Source organism: Aspergillus flavus, chromosome 2 (assembly GCF_009017415.1).
Source record: "Aspergillus flavus chromosome 2, complete sequence".
Lineage (NCBI taxonomy): Eukaryota > Fungi > Ascomycota > Eurotiomycetes > Eurotiales > Aspergillaceae > Aspergillus > Aspergillus flavus.
This window is the reverse complement of record NC_092409.1, coordinates 4904004-4919753: the sequence shown is the minus strand read 5'-3', so window position 1 is coordinate 4919753 and position 15750 is coordinate 4904004. Positions and strand designations below refer to the sequence as shown.

General features: G+C 47.9%; 7 protein-coding genes and 3 non-coding genes across 10 annotated transcripts; 3 read left to right on the top strand and 7 right to left on the bottom strand.

The window, feature by feature from the left end:
• Nucleotides 1-268: 268 nt before the first annotated feature.
• On the bottom strand, nucleotides 269-2892 carry F9C07_2168 (N-terminal acetyltransferase A complex subunit nat1; the record flags this gene model as incomplete). The annotated part of the gene is made up of 3 exons (XM_041290179.1): nucleotides 269-732; nucleotides 788-2746; nucleotides 2811-2892. The coding sequence occupies 3 exons, from the start codon at nucleotides 2890-2892 to the stop codon at nucleotides 269-271; spliced, it is 2505 nt and encodes an 834-aa protein (XP_041143412.1).
• A 676-nt stretch (nucleotides 2893-3568) lies between these two features.
• F9C07_2169 (putative caffeine-induced death protein Cid2) lies at nucleotides 3569-4229 on the bottom strand (the record flags this gene model as incomplete). The annotated part of the gene is made up of 2 exons (XM_071509344.1): nucleotides 3569-4080; nucleotides 4157-4229. The coding sequence occupies 2 exons, from the start codon at nucleotides 4227-4229 to the stop codon at nucleotides 3569-3571; spliced, it is 585 nt and encodes a 194-aa protein (XP_071363992.1).
• Nucleotides 4230-4774: 545 nt separating this feature from the next.
• Nucleotides 4775-5939, top strand: F9C07_2170 (putative formamidopyrimidine-DNA glycosylase; the record flags this gene model as incomplete). Its single annotated transcript, XM_041290171.1, has 2 exons — nucleotides 4775-5367; nucleotides 5423-5939. The coding sequence occupies 2 exons, from the start codon at nucleotides 4775-4777 to the stop codon at nucleotides 5937-5939; spliced, it is 1110 nt and encodes a 369-aa protein (XP_041143410.1).
• Nucleotides 5940-6219: 280 nt separating this feature from the next.
• On the bottom strand, nucleotides 6220-6939 carry F9C07_2171 (uncharacterized protein; the record flags this gene model as incomplete). Its single annotated transcript, XM_041284932.1, has 1 exon — nucleotides 6220-6939. The coding sequence occupies one exon, from the start codon at nucleotides 6937-6939 to the stop codon at nucleotides 6220-6222; it is 720 nt and encodes a 239-aa protein (XP_041143409.1).
• Nucleotides 6940-7507: 568 nt separating this feature from the next.
• F9C07_2226425 (nuclear architecture related protein) lies at nucleotides 7508-9403 on the top strand (the record flags this gene model as incomplete). The annotated part of the gene is made up of 2 exons (XM_041290169.1): nucleotides 7508-7615; nucleotides 7688-9403. 2 exons carry the CDS (start codon nucleotides 7508-7510, stop codon nucleotides 9401-9403), a joined length of 1824 nt encoding a protein of 607 aa, XP_041143408.1.
• Nucleotides 9404-9825: 422 nt separating this feature from the next.
• On the bottom strand, nucleotides 9826-10485 carry F9C07_2173 (ADP-ribose pyrophosphatase; the record flags this gene model as incomplete). The annotated part of the gene is made up of 3 exons (XM_041290177.1): nucleotides 9826-9996; nucleotides 10091-10296; nucleotides 10377-10485. The coding sequence occupies 3 exons, from the start codon at nucleotides 10483-10485 to the stop codon at nucleotides 9826-9828; spliced, it is 486 nt and encodes a 161-aa protein (XP_041143407.1).
• A 643-nt stretch (nucleotides 10486-11128) lies between these two features.
• F9C07_2174 (uncharacterized protein) lies at nucleotides 11129-12007 on the bottom strand (the record flags this gene model as incomplete). Its single annotated transcript, XM_041290176.2, has 3 exons — nucleotides 11129-11524; nucleotides 11601-11724; nucleotides 11784-12007. 3 exons carry the CDS (start codon nucleotides 12005-12007, stop codon nucleotides 11129-11131), a joined length of 744 nt encoding a protein of 247 aa, XP_041143406.2.
• A 1434-nt stretch (nucleotides 12008-13441) lies between these two features.
• On the bottom strand, nucleotides 13442-13530 carry F9C07_t8. The gene has a single exon. It is a non-coding gene; the product is annotated as a tRNA-Asp (tRNA).
• A 544-nt stretch (nucleotides 13531-14074) lies between these two features.
• F9C07_t17 lies at nucleotides 14075-14163 on the top strand. Its single transcript has one exon. It is a non-coding gene; the product is annotated as a tRNA-Asp (tRNA).
• A 1147-nt stretch (nucleotides 14164-15310) lies between these two features.
• On the bottom strand, nucleotides 15311-15399 carry F9C07_t7. The gene has a single exon. It is a non-coding gene; the product is annotated as a tRNA-Asp (tRNA).
• Nucleotides 15400-15750: the final 351 nt, after the last annotated feature.

The following is a 15750-nucleotide window of genomic DNA, read 5'->3' as shown; positions in this document are numbered from 1 at the left end:
CTAGCTGGTTAGCTCCCAATTCGACTGGTGAAATCTCAACTATACTAGTACTGGTACATCATCTCCACGTGTTTAGATCGCTTGAAATCTTATATCAGAAAAACTGGAGCTTTTTTCTTTCATCGTTATAGCAGTGTAACTCCACCCGCATTCTTAGGCCGTAAAGCTCTTGACTTCTATACTCGGGTCTGGAAAACCAACTGCAAATATTCCCCGCAGTTGTGAGGTATTGAAAGAGACTGGTTGTACTCTTCTCCATGGATTCATCTTAGTTCAGCTGGAATACTGACGACTCAGGCCACTTGCTCTTGGCCTTCTCAGCGTAAGCGGCCTTTGCGGCCTGGTCGCTTTTCCATTCGTCCAACAATTGCAGGCCAGCAAGAGCGGTCTCGATACTATCAACTTGCGAGTCAAGGGTGGCGGTGAGATCTTTCTCGCACTGCGCCTTCGAGTCGGCTTTCAGCAGCTGTCGGCATGTCAGGGCTGCTTGTGTGTGAGGGGCGCTGTCCTTGTGTGTCGAGAGGAAAGACTCGTTCCACTCGTCGAGGTTCTGAGCCTTCGGGAGCAGAGTCTCAAACTCGGCATTTACAACCTCGGCCACCTGAGGTGGCAGTGGCTCGGAGAGTCCATCCAATGCCTTGCGGAAACGGAGAAGCTGAATGTGAAGGGTTGGGTTGGAAGCATCAATTGCATGGGCGGCCGAGAGGCACTTGAGCGCGAGCGCATATTTGCCTGCGAACCAAGTTAGCTGAAGTCACCGTGATATCGTATGGGTTAGTGTGCTTACCTCTCCTGAGATAGACCTCGAATCCAAGATTCTGGGCCTCAATGCTCTTAGGGCTGAACTCCAAGAGCGGAGTCAGGAACTTGCTTGCCTCTTTGAGTGGATCCTGGGTCTGAACAAGCTTGTTGCCAAGTGGGTCAGGGTCTTCCTTCTTCACTTCACCATCACCACCCTTGGTGCTTGCTGCTTTCCTTGCCGCTCTCTTGTCGGCCTCAATCTTCTCCAGTCGCTCTTGCTCCTTCTTGGCCTTCTTGAGAGCCTTCTTCCGCTCAGCGCTGTCAGCGTCACCATCGGCACCGTTGGGCAAGGGTCCATGAGCGAGGTCTGGTTGATCGTGGAGAAGCAGGTACGCCCTGATGGCAGAAAGTGCCGCCCTGGTAAAGAAGGGATGCTGGCGCAAGCGATCCTCCCAGCGGACCATGTCAACATATGCCCTGACCATGCCCTTCCTCAATGAGAAGCTATGGAAATCAAACTGGTCTTCTTGCCAAGTGTCGAAGATATTGTAGATGCCATGGAAGCGCTTAAGCGCAAGCCCAAGTTTCTTCTGGCGCAGATAAGCCTCGCCGTCCTCGGTCAGATACCAGACACATTGCATTTCGTGAAGGTCGCCCATCGCACCACCGACAGCCTCATTCCGAGTAAACTTGCTCATGTTCTCAAGTGCCTTGTCGTTGTCATTATTGCGAAGTTGGTACTTGGCGGCCTTGGAGTTAATATAACGGTCCTTCTCATCCAGCTGCCTAGCCTTTTCCATTTCCTCTGCCGCTTTCTCGAGGTTACCATAATGCTTCCATATCCTGGCCTTAGTCATCTGGTATTCTACGGCCTTAGGAGACAGTTCGATAGCCTTGTCGACATGTTCCATGGCCTTGGTCAGATTACGGCTGAGGTGATAGTTGTAGTGCTGTGCAAGGAAGTAATGGGAGGAAGAAAGGAAGTCCTTGTTGTCGCCGTTCGCCTCACCCTCCGTAGAACCGTTGGTTTGAGGTACGGAAACGTAGCCTTCCACCAACTCTTGCACTGTGTCACGCTTCCATGTGTTGGTGTACAGGGATTTGATGTTCGCAAAAAGAGAAGGGACGCCTTTCTTGAGCATACGCTGCAGGTAAGCATCCGCAGCCTGCTTGAAATCCTCACCCTCCAAGAAGTCCAAGGGGATTCGACGAGGAGCATCACCACGAGGGTTCTTCTCGACCCAAGAGTCGTATACAGCCTTCAGAGCCTTGTGGTCATTATCGGGAATACCCTTAGCTCTGATCAGAGCATCATAATACATCGAGTTTTCGGGGTTGCGGTCGAGAAGGGCAGTGTACGCGACCTCTGCCTCTGCCTTCCTGTCAAGCCGCAGAAGGTAGTCCGCCTTCATCTCCATGACGGCCAGCACATCCGTAATCCTGTGACCCACAGTTTCAAGGTGTTCTAAAGCCTTTTCGAGCTTGCCTGCCTCGGCCATAATCGAATTCTTGTACAGGACGGCTTCCGAGTGCTCCATGTCGGAGACTGGCGGCGTGGACTTCAAGGTCTCCTCGTACGTCGTCAACACCTTCTCCGCCTCTTCCAGGTCTCCTGCCAAGTGATGTGCGATAGCCAAAGCCGTCCAGTTCTGGCGGAAAGCAGGCCGGGCCTGGAGCATGGTGGTTCGGCTCTGGATATATCCCTGGTAATCCCGCATTTGCATCTGAAGGAGGGCAAGGTCACGCTGGATAGGCTGAGACTCCGGTTCGATCCTTAATGCGAATCTGTATGCCTTGATTGCCTCCTCATAGTTCTTCTCCGCTCGATATAGCAGACCGTAAACGTGCCAACAGATGTGCGATTTCATGTCATTCTTGAGAGCTTCCTTAGCCATCGCAAAGGCCTCTTCTTGCTGACCAAGGTTACTGGTAATCAAGGCCTTCATTGCTAGGGTATCGCCATGGTTGGGGTTCTTCCGAAGAATTTGCTCCGCGGTCTTGATACCTATTGAGGACAAGCAACTTTTAGTTGTCTGGCACGAACATTTCAATTCCGCACAGCAACTCACCCTTCTTATGTTGTTTATTTTCATAGTGGCGAACCACCTGACGGAACAAGGAAGCGTCCTTAGAGCTCAATGGTTGTGGCATGATGGGTGGTGTGTGAGGCGGAGGAGGTGAGGGACTGCAAGTAGGTTGACTTGTGTGTCGACGGATTGAAGCTGATGTGCGCGGGGGGTGATTTAATCGTTCCTTCGGGACCGAGCGATTAGGCAATGATAAGCTATGACCAACGCAACTCCCAGAGAAATAGTAACAAATAGACTAATTCTGAATTGGTCCTTGTTGCAGCCCAGAGGGGTTATGCCCACTGCGATTCAAGCTCAATGTTTCTTCCCGATCGCAGGTTCTCGAGGACAGAACGGCAAATGGACGAAATAATAATTTATCCGAGATGAACGCTTGCGTGCATAAAATCGAACCCCGACAGCCCTAAATTCGGATCTATGCCCAACAACCAGTTCGAGCAACTTATGTATTATACTGGCTCATATTTCGCCAATAGTATGTGAGACGAATATTGTCCTGGATTCTATATACTACTTCTTATACCGACACCGGCTTCGCACTCTAGGATTCATTATTTCATCATCATGGAACGCTTTATAAATGCAACTAGTGTACACGTTGAGTATATACATTATCTTGGATCATGACTGAATGACAGTATAAGCAAGGCCAAGAACATATCGGCCTTTCGTAATATTCCCAGATAGTTCTTCACAAGATTGAAGGAGCTATTGGCATCAGCCCTTCCTGTCTGCGGTCATTGTTGTTTCCTTTCCCGCCAGCTATTGAGCGCTTCTTCCCAGCCTGTTGATGAACCATTGCATCTCTCGGTCACGAGACCCCATGTTCGTGCGCGAATGATCTCCTCAACGCTGCGCTGGCTCCGGACAAGATTCGCTAGTGACTCGGTTCGTGCCTCGCGAGGGAAAAACCGCGCAGAGTACGGGTCTAGACGTTCATCGACGACTCGCTCTCGGTCCCTGGCAGATTCGGTCTGTCGAAGGACAAGATCCGGGTCGTCCGGGTCGGGACTTGTAGCGACGCCGGCGCAGTAATTGAGCACGTCTGACCGTGTCTGCCATGAGGGGAATAGAACGTTGTCTTTGAAACTCTGACAAGCGGCAGGGTCTATTGTACGCCCAGCTTTTGAATCTGTTTGACGTACCGCAGTCGACGAGGGATCGAAGCCCTCCCGCGACGGAGTGAACAGAGCATTGAGGTTCTGGGTAATTGAATCATCTATTGTCGATCTGGATAGACGTAGGAAATCTATAAAGCGGGGAAATTGTCGATGAGCTTGAGAATCCATTGTCATAATTAAACGGTGGTTAGCACTAAGGCATACCTCGGAGCAATTTCTCATTGAAGCAAAATTGGGGGCTCAGTTCGGGAGCCGATGTTGACGTTGCCCGAGACATTTTTGGATTCTCGGCTTTTGTAGACTCCCGTCCCGATTTGCCCTTCTCAGTCCAGAACCACTCCAGATTGTACCACGTTGAAGGGATGCACCAAAGCAGTAGATAAGTGGCGGGGGATGCACGATGAGTAATCGAATGGTATCCAAAGCCCTGCGATGGTCTCAAATTTTTTTTAGCCAGGTACTGCGATGCAATGCGACCGAAAAATAAGGGGTCTGGCAGAGATAAATAACGGTTAGCTCTAAGTCGAGGAGTATCTGCAGGTGAGAGTCCCAGAGAAGGTGTTGGATGGAACGGATGGAATCATAAGGTATTTGCCTAAAACGGCTAGATTCTTATCGATAGCTCTCGATCACGGGACTTCGTGACCCGTGACGCGTTTCATGCATTGTAAGAGAACTTCAACGTCCTTTCAACATTTGCATTGTATCTTAAATTGTATCAGAAAGCGATATTTATTAGCATTCCATCCAGATAGATATCCATCTATATAAACATTTGTTAAGAGTGGACATTCAAGCGTGCAATCTACCTTTATCAACATCATGCCTGAGCTAGCCGAAGTCTCACGTATCGTCCATTTCATACGCCAGCATCTTGTCGGCAAGACCCTCGCCAAGGTATCTACGCAAAATGATGACATTGTCTATGGTAAAGCGGGGACGAGTGCCTCGGAATTTCAGAAAGCAATGGAAGGAAAGAAGATCGTTGGTGCAGGGCAGCAAGGCAAATACTTCTGGATAGCCATGGCGTCGCCGCCGCATGTCGTAATGCATTTTGGCATGGCAGGCTGGCTGAAAATTCGAAATGCTGATACATACTACTACCGGACTGACAAGCCACAAGACAAAGAATGGCCCCCAAAGTACTGGAAGTTCTTGCTGGAAACGGATGAGGACCCAAAGACAGAGGCTGCATTTGTTGACTTCCGCAGACTAGGCAGGATAAGACTGGTGGACTGTCCTGCGGAGCAGATTCGGAAGTTCAGCCCCCTCAAAGAGAACGGCCCAGACCCTGTAGCGGATAAGGACACGGTGACAGAAGACTGGCTGGCGAGCAAGCTAAGGAGCAAAAAGGTCCCCGTCAAGGCTTTACTTTTGGACCAAGCGAACATAAGCGGGATTGGGAATTGGATGGGGTTTGTAACCAACTAACGCTGATTGATTTTGGGATGGGAACTGACTGTCACATAGAGATGAGATTCTCTACCATGCAAGAATTCACCCAGAGCAATACAGCAACACCTTGACTGACGATCAAGTCAAAGAACTTCACTCAGCCCTTCATTACGTCTGCTCAATCTCAGTGGATTTGCTAGCAGATTCCGAAAAGTTTCCTGAGGATTGGCTGTTCAAATACCGATGGTCGAAAGGGAAGAAGAATGCCTCTCCCACTCTACCGAATGGTGATAAGATTACCTTCCTTACTGTCGGTGGTAGGACAAGTGCTGTGGTCCCAAGTGTGCAGAAAAAGACCGGTCCTGTATCGAAGGACATCAAGACTGAGGATGACGGTACGCAGAATAAACGGAAGCGAGGAATAGTGCCTAAAGTTGAAAGTGATGCGGAGGCAAGCGAGGAAGAGCCAAAGGCGAAGAAAGCAGGATCAAAAAAAGGAGCCCAACCGACCAAGAAAGCCGACGACGAGAAGAAACCCGAAGTAGACGGTACATCGGCTGGGAGAAGGCGTTCTGCTCGGCTCAAGAAATGAGCTCTGAGATACTGTTTTGCTCTTACAATTCCTCATGATTGAATCATGTACTTTACATCTGAACTCCTCACAAAGCATTGACCTACCGCTTCATGAGACATGCCTTAGTGGAGCACTGCATTATCTGTCATTAATTCGGTTACACTCTCAGCCCATGCAACCTGTTGTGGAAAACGTTGAAATTTCCCTTGCTTTTGGCGAGATCGCCTGTGTTTTCCAGAACCGCAAACACTATGTTCTCCCACCATCCTTGAAACTCCGGTTCCTGCAAAACCTCTGCTCAACAATTCGCGACCTCTTCCTTTGGGTTATCGAAAGCACCACAGCCAAAGGCACCTAGAACAAGTTTCCGATGTTTGTTGTAGGCTGCAACACGGAGAATCACACGCATTTTGTCCTTCGTCAATGCGCGATCCGCGATGTGTTTGTACCGTGGGGGCTGTGTGCTCCGGTCTACGTCCGGCCTCCTCAGTGCGGCCATACTGACCACACTGACAATGGGTAGAGACTCGGGCCTTTGTAGGTCCATTAATCTGTGTCCGTCTGTGAAATTCTCACGAAACACTATAACCGTTGGGGAGTAAATAGCATCGTGATTCCGTAAAGGGTAGTATCGTAGCTTAAGCGTGAAACTAAGACTACTGCGATAACAAAGTTCTTCCTCCTGGGCCAAGGCTCCCCGAAGCCAACCACCACCTGCACTCTTATCGCTAGCCAGATTCAGTACGCAGACGCTTTTGGTGTCCGTGGGGCTGGTGAGGCTGATAGCTATATTGAAAGCGTCGCCATTCACAACTTCCACTTGGGTGTTGAGATTTGGACTATACTTAGAGTCCAGCACCGGCATCGTATCCCGCGAGCAACGAATCCCAGTAGGAGGAGCGTGGGGATCCACAGCCAAGATCTGAGGGAGGAGTGCCTTGGTTTCCTTTGCAGTTAAACTCAAGACAGCTCTCCTATTCGAGCCGGTGAGGTTCTTCGAAGGCTCGGAGCTGGACATATTGATAGTGGAGTTGATAGTAGATGTAGTACGTAGACAAGACAAAATAAATCAATCTACTTCGGCCAATCTCAAATAGATAGTCTTTCAAAGAAATCTTTCTTGTGGCACCTTTAGAGAGGAGACGATCCTCTTCTTATACGTCACAGCCTCGATACACTTTTGTACCTGAGTCACTGTCAACACGAACGAGCGGCAAAATACGAGGGCAATCAGGCGGAAGCGGGTAGGCGGTGAGCTTATCAGCGCCGATCGCGGGGTGCTCTTCTAATCCGTGGCCTGGGATTCGCCACGGAGGATGACAAAGCACTGCTATCTCACTGTTAATTCATTACTAACGATTTATTCGCCTTTCCATCTTCTCCAATCTATATAACTATTTTTCTTCCCCTTCTCTCTTTGACTCAGGTTACGACTCGTACCGATCCGCTCCTTTTGACTTCAGTCTAGAAATATTAGATCTGAGTCTTAGAAGAGCAATTAAGAAACTCCATCGCAGCGCTCCTCCGAGTGGCGTTATCTCTTCCCTTGATAATCCTCTGGCGGGGCTTCTGCGGCATCCGCCACAATGAGTGCCATTTTATCGGCAGACGACTTGAACGATTTTATCTCTCCAGGTGTTGCCTGCATCAAACCGGTAGAGACGCTTCCGAAGAATGAGTCATCAAATTCCCAGGTATGTTCAATATTCTCAATACCTCTCCCCTCACATTCAAACCTGATGGGCACTAACTTCTTTTGCTTATAGAACCCATACGAAGTGACCACGGAAGATAAAGTTCAGCCTGAAAACCTTCCCCCAGCACAGATATCGTTGACCGACTGTCTTGCCTGTTCCGGCTGCGTTACCTCTGCTGAAGCGGTGCTGATCTCGTTGCAATCGCATGCAGAGGTCCTCAATACCCTTGACGCATATCCCGAATTACCATTGACGCAGAACCACAACGGACCTTACACTGGCAGTAGTGATGCGCTTGACGGAGAAAGCAGGATTTTCGTGGCAAGTGTTAGCCCTCAAGTGAGAGCAAGCTTGGCTGCTACCTATGGCATCTCAGAAAAGGAAGCGACATACATGATCGATCAATTTTTAAGTGGTCCCCATGGCTTACGTGCTGGAGGAAAACATGGTAGCGGCTTCAGTTGGGTCGTTGATACCAACGTTATGCGTGACGCAATACTCGTTCTTACAGCAGACGAAGTCAGCGAGACATTGAAGGAACCATCTGCAAGAGCTATTTCAAAAGATACTCTCCCTAAGCGGCCAGTTCTGTCATCAGCCTGTCCGGGATGGATTTGCTATGCTGAGAAAACACACCCTTTCGTACTCCCCCACCTTTCTCGACTGAAGTCCCCTCAAGCATTGACGGGCACTTTTCTGAAGACGGTGCTGAGCAAAGCTCTGGGTGTGCCGCCTTCCCGTGTATGGCATCTCGCGATCATGCCTTGCTTCGATAAAAAGCTTGAGGCCAGTCGAGAAGAACTTACTGATGTGTCGTGGTCCCCGCTTGACGGTGGGGTGCCTTTAACGGAGTCCAACAAGCCTGTCCGTGATGTCGATTGTGTCATTACCACTCGAGAGCTACTTACATTGGCTTCGTCCCGTGGGATTTCTCTCCCTACATTACCGCTGAAATCTCTTGCGCCATCATACACCCCACATTTCCCAGACGAAACACTTAACGCGTTCCTGTTCCGTAAGCAAAATGGGTCGGAACAGTCTATGGAGGCCGGTACATCTGGCGGTTACCTTCATCACGTCCTTAAGACCTTCCAAGCTAAAAATCCCGGAAGTGAGATTGTGACCCAAAGGGGGAGAAATGCTGATGTTGTGGAATATTCACTTATGTCCCCTGGAGGCGAACCGCTCATGAAAGCCGCTCGTTATTATGGTTTCAGGAACATCCAGAATCTTGTCCGGAAGCTCAAGCCTGCACGGGTGTCACGACTTCCAGGGGCTAGAGTGCCTGCAGCTTCAGCGGGCGGTAATCGGCGACAACCAATCTCAAGAAACAGCGCCTCTGCCGGGTCTGGGACGGATTATGCTTATGTGGAAGTTATGGCATGTCCCGGTGGCTGTACTAATGGGGGAGGGCAGATACGTATCGAAGATGCCAGGGAAGCCAGTACTAGCACACAGTCCGTAACGGCGGTAGAGAATCCATCAAAGCCAACTCCGCACGAGCAGCGGGCCTGGCTCGCTCGTGTCGATGAAGCATATTTCTCGGCAGAGTCTGATGCCGAAGGCGAAATGGACGGTCAGGCACAGCCCCTCACCATCCCTGAGAGGGAGGCTAGGGTCCATGAAGCTTTCGAGTATTGGTCTAACCTGATGAATATCCCTCTTTCGAAACTTGTCTACACGACTTATCGTGAGGTTGAGAGCGATGTTGGCAAACCCAAAGACGCCCCTATTGATACTACCCGCGTCGTTGAGCTGGCCGGGAAGATCGGTGGTGGTTGGTAGTTGCCTTTCTTCTTGTACTCGCTCATTTTCCCGCTCAGTGATGTTAATGACCTGTATACCCTGTGATGCTTGCGGATCTATGATGGATTTCATTTTTATATATTCTTTTTGGGTGGGCCAAAAGTCTGCGGGTCCTACATTGTTGGTTGCATTTACAAGGTTAGAGAGATACCAAGTTCTTGTTCTATTCCAGCATTCATATCGAAGGGATTGTAAATAGCATGCCGAAACTCCGAAATAAACCATTGCCATGAAATAGCCAACCGTTTGTGAAAAGAAATTCAGTCAATAAATATATGCGGAACCCTCGGACTTCTTGGAACATGGATCTCATAGTCATCATTTATCAATATCAACATATACTCTAAAGGACTTCATAACATCCATTAGGAGGACTGGAATCACCCGAATAAAAGCACCAGTTAGTTCACAACTGGACGAAATCCAGGCCGCTGTTCTACCAAATTTACCAACGGCGAAAACAGCTTTTTCCTCTCGCCGCTCTCCTTCCCAGCCATGGCGTCTTTAGCCAACGCGACAATTTCCTCCCAAGCCACCCACTCCCACGCCTCGCATTTCTCCGGCTCCATCAGCTGTTCCCAAAATCAGTCCACCTATCACCATATACCAACCTATCTACCCCAAGGACAAAAAAAAAAAAAAAGAGGGAGAGAAGCACAGACTCACCTTCGGCTCCACAGCATCACCACAAATATCCCCACTCACAAAGACAGTCACGTAATGCTTATTCTCATCTAGCATGACATTATTGGTAGCCGTGAGAAATTGAACGTTGCGGATAGTGAGCCCCGTCTCTTCCAAGACCTCCCGTTCGGCACAGTTCTCAAAAGTCTCGCCGAATTCAAGATGACCTCCTGCTAGAGCCCAGGTACCTAAGTTACCATGTTAGTTTTGTGTACCTACTCGGGGGAATATCTCAATAATGTTTCGGGAAGTATAGAGAAAGACTTACCTGCACCATGGCTGCCCTTTCTCTTGCCTAGGAGGACTTCGCCCTTCTTGTTGAGAATGAAGGCACCGATGCCTACTCTTGGATCTGGGGTTGTTATGGTTTGGGGCATTGTGGTTGGGGTTGTTTCTTTGGGGGATAATTATATTCCGTGGAGGGAAATTTGGTTATTCGGAGATCTTTTGGCCTTTGACGGGTAGATATGCAACAGTAGACGGTGGCAGTGCTCTAGTGAAACAGTGTGACTCAGAAGAGAAAGTGATTAAGTAGATGTACTAATGTATGTACTGCCACACACATTGGCATTGGAAGATGTTGTTGCGGAGTGGACCCTGTTGTCGGCTGTACCCTGTTAGCGTAATACGAGATTTAATGTAACGTTCCCGTTTATATACGAACCAGAATTGAAAAGTTTATAGTTATATTGGTTAGTATATATGCGTGTGTGTGTGCCTTGTCTCCTTTTTCAAATGTTTTTGTTGTTATTATCCAGAGATATACAGCTTGAAAAGTGACACTAGAAACTATGTGAGTAGCACGATATTGTGATTAGCCGGAGAGTAGGCAAGTAACTAAATATACTCCATTCCCGAGACATATCAAGGAGATTGCGTGTGTTCTACTACAGTCCAGAAGAAAACTGTAAAGAAACTCCTTTATGTAGATACATAGTACAAATTAGTCTTTGGGGTCAATGGCAAGTGTGGCACCAGTCAATACCCTTTCGAACATAGTTCAAAGGCAATATCATCAGCCTACATACTTTTCTCTGCTGTCTTAGCTGGCCTGTTCAAGTAGCCCTGTACCGCAGCAACCTTTGCACGCCCACATAGCAGATATCGAAACAGCCTCGCCAAAGCACGTGTGGCTTCGAGCCAATCTTTCTTCAGAGAGAGATCATAGCCCCGAGTGAATTGCAGTTCAATAACTTCGTTGTTTGAACACCCTCTTGGATGTACTCTGGCAACTAAATCAGCGGCGAATAATGTTCGAGCGATATGAAATTGAGGCCCATGAAACCCAACCACGAAGACCTCTTGGTCTTGAACACCTGCTTTGCCTGTGCGAACGGTCATATTCTGGGCAAGCTGCCCCAGCATTACGCTGAGGGTCTCTCCTAGGAACTCGTTCCACGTTTGTCTCTCATACCACTAGAGAATATTAGACGGATGGTCACCGAATAAAGGGCGGAAGAAGCCATGCCATGAGTATGCGGATAGTACATACCCCGGTATACGATATAATCGGCAAGTGCTCAGTTCTGGGCCCAACGGTGACCGCGCCCTCCGGTTTTGTAGCATATTGTCTACGGCCGATCACATATAGCGTCTTGTATCTCAAAGCAGTAAAGCTTCAAGTAACGTAGTTAGCATAGGCACTACCAACCGGGAAGACGAAAAGAAAACCCACTTAACATCAAGACCATGATCTTTGATGCCTTCAAGATTGTGATAAACATCCACCATCAGCGCATCTAACATCACAGCCTGTGACATGATGAAGGTTCGGTGATGTTCTCTCTCAGATACTTTCCAGTTTTTCCTAGGTAGGGTAATTGCCTCGCTTGCCTTTAGGGCACCCGCAATGCCTGTGTTTCTGGAATCACATCCATCGGCCATTCTTGGGTGTTCCATGTGGACGTGGTAGGAATTAAGAAGGTGGAACAGTCTGCGAAAAGCATCATCTTGTTTCGGCCAATCATGCGTACAGTCTCCTTTTGCGATATCAGTTTGTCGGAATATCCAGGGAGTTAATTGTTCCACGTCCTTGTCTTAGTCTGTGTGTCAGCAATATAACGTACCAATGGGCGTATGGGGGTGACACGAAGTGCTACCTTCGCGGTCCATGTCCTCGGGTCTAGGTATTAGCTTGTCAATATTAACGATCGATGAGTGGATGGTCGCTGACATGGTATTGCTGACGAGGTAATATGGAGCTTAAAGTTGATCACAGCATCGAGTTACAGTCAAGACGTAACCAAGTTTTGGATGGGGGCTCATGGTAAAGACTGCAGCTAGATTTGTTCAGACGTTATGCTGGTTGAATTGGTAAGTCTTGTCTGCCTGTTCAGAGCGGGTGGTTGCCTGAAAATGCACTTAGGTTTTCTTCTTTTTGCCTTTCTTTTGACCAAGTAATGCAGTTAATGCATGTCTAAATTACTCCTGGCTTGGCTTTGGTGCGTTAACTCGACTGTTTGATCGACTTTTTGGCTTGTGTAACTAAACAGAGAGATTAAATCTATAGTTACCATAGTAACAAGCACTATACAGATGGACATGGACTGTACATGATTTGTGCAGGCCTTGGAACAGTTAGTATATAAAGTGCTCGTTTCCCGTATATATATACTGAAGTGGCTATGCTAAAGATATCACAGGAGTCAAGTCTACCCCTCGTCTAGCTCAGGTCTCCCAAGTTATCTAATACTTTAATCCCTCAACACTAGGTATCAGATGCTGTACTAGCCTGGTTAACCACAAACCATGTCTCAATACTGCTACAATTCACTCCCTCAAGTACGTACTACAATTCACATACTCTGTCCACTGCCAAACGAGGGAGAAACTGCACTAAATTATCGAGTGGTTAATTACTCCATATCAGAGATTGGCCAAGGGCATTATCCATGCAACGATCTATCCTATGCGGGGGTACTGAAAACAAGCCCTGCTCTATCTCCGTTGCTCAACAAGATTTACCTATCACGGCGAATCTCTATGCTGTGTTGGTACAGCTCCGAGAACACCGAGTCGCACAGCAAGAACAATATACGCCAAGCCCCTGAACAGGTGCTCAATAACCTGCCTCTTTCAGTAAGCCAAAGGCATCTAGTTCAGCAAGATCCCTTCCTCGTATTGTGGCGGCAATCCCCTTTCCGTTCCTGTATCAGAGCACATTTGGCTATGTCGACCGAAGGATATATTGTCCATTATAGTAACTATTTTTGACTCTTGTCACTTCCTACAGACTTGAAAGTCTGTTCAGCAACTGGAGGAACTGGTCTGAAGTGATCTTGCAAAAACTAACGAGAAAAGAGATAGAATCCTGAAGCAAAACAAAAAGATGAGCTCCCCGACTGGGAGTCGAACCCAGGTCTCCCGCGCTTGTTCTCGTGTGAGATGACAAGCGGAAATCATGACCGTTAGACCATCGAGGATGAGCAATGAGATTATCATCCTCAATTATATTACATAAGGCAAGGAAAAGATCCAGAGGGCACAACAACTGGGACGGATCGTCCGAGGCTCGCTATAGAATGTATTTCTGGCACTGGTTTTATGAAGCTAGTTTGATTCCTTCCCATAAATTTTTCTCAGTCAATCAGTGGTAATTGTTCTTCTGGATATTGAGATTGCAGCTTTCTGCGGTGTAGCCTATGATATGTGTTTTGTGTGTACTCCGTTAGTAAAGGCAGAATCCTGGAAAGGTATCATTGTGCTCAGTCAGGGCCACGGATAAATTAGTGTCGATGGGTCTTGAAGAGTCAAGTATAGACTGTAGTTCGACGGAAATTAGCTTTGGCTCATAAAACTCTGTTTAATATTGTTTAATGGCTTCATGAGCATGTACAACTTTGAAAATCCCTGTCAAACTCGAGCCTCTATCTTGTATCATAGTCCCAACAAGATCTGCTCGGATTGCGTTGCGTCTTGCTTGTTTTTGCTGATGATGTCAAACATAAGCACCTCCAATATATCAATTCCTCGATGGTCTAACGGTCATGATTTCCGCTTGTCATCCCTTACAGGAACAAGCGCGGGAGACCTGGGTTCGACTCCCAGTCGGGGAGATCTTTTTTGCTTGTCTATCATCCTGTCAGTGTCAATCAACCTTACTCCGTACTTTTCTCCCTATAAGTCCTCCTCCTTTTTGGCGTAGGCTTACTACATAGACTGAATGGTTGCTGATGCAATAGCTAATCACCGTCGACCTTCTAGGACAGCGCGGGATATCACGTCTATTACGGCTGCCATGTCCCCAGTTGCGCCTTCTATTCCCTCTTCGATACTAAAGGCACCACTGGTACCGAAAAGAGGTTCTGTGTGAATTTGCTGCACCCATCAGAAACCCTCGCTGGGGGGCCGTATGTCCGATTGTGTAGCGCGGGAGATCAGTGGTACTCTTTGTCAGTCTCAGTTTTCTACGTGGACGATATCGAAACCTCCGACGTTGATTGAGAGCCCATGTGGAAACCCCTGAACCCGGTACTAACCCTTAACTATCGATGTCCCTACCACGCGGTTCATGCACTACTGGGGGTGGTCGAATTGTAGACTTGGTGCACCTTGAAACCGGCAGGAATGTATGAATCAGCCACTATACTTCGCCAGTACCTCCAACCCTACGGCCTGAACATGGTCTTCCCAGCGACTTAAAAAACGGACTGGACTGGATGCCCGCGAAGTTCCCATGGAACAAGGATGACTCGGGTGAATTCCCACAGCATTCAATGATGTCGAGAAAGGCTATACGAAAGAGCAGTGTCATCTGGCAGCGTCATAGTCCAGGATATACCGGACCATACTCTCACCGCAGCAATTCTTCTGCAAGTGGCAAATAATTGACCCGGTGACAGGCCTAGTCATAAACCCTCCTATAATCTGAAGTCAGGGCGATGTCTCAGATTGTTCACATGTCCTCGATCCATGCTGTGGTCTGTTCTCAAATCGAACTAGCCCGTTGCTTTTCGGCATCATCATGAAAGACTTATTCAACCTACATGAATATAACAATTTAAGCCGAGTCAACACTAGGAGTTTGATAAAAATCATTATCCCTAGAAAGGATGTTACACAGCTGATGAGAAAAATGAATCAGAACGACAGCAAATGAGAGCTTTTGGCAAACTAGGTCAGAGGCCTGGCGCCATCAGATGGAACAATCCCGATAGGAACCAGAAACAAGCAGAGGACGTCACAAGAAAGACAAAAAAGAATCTCCCCGACTGGGAGTCGAACCCAGGTCTCCCGCGCTTGTTCCTGTAAGGGATGACAAGCGGAAATCATGACCGTTAGACCATCGAGGATTGAGATTGATAGAATTTTCTTATTTGGGTATATAAACCAATAATTAATTTAATAAGAAATATAGGCATCCCAGCCACAGAAACTTGTACTCCTCTCAAAGTTGTTTCTTTTGCTTTACCATAGCTTAATTTGCATCTATGCGATCTCCATGGCTTTGAATAACCCACTGTACACTGTTAAAGACAGTCTATTGGCTCATCGTGTATCTAACAAGCGCAAGACCAAGCAACAATCCAGTTCAACATCTAGGGAGTCACCCCAATAGGCCGACCCCTGTAGATACTGATAAACAGGTCTCCAATCCTAGTATGCCAATCACAAGAATAGCACTGATACAGATGTCTAATGGC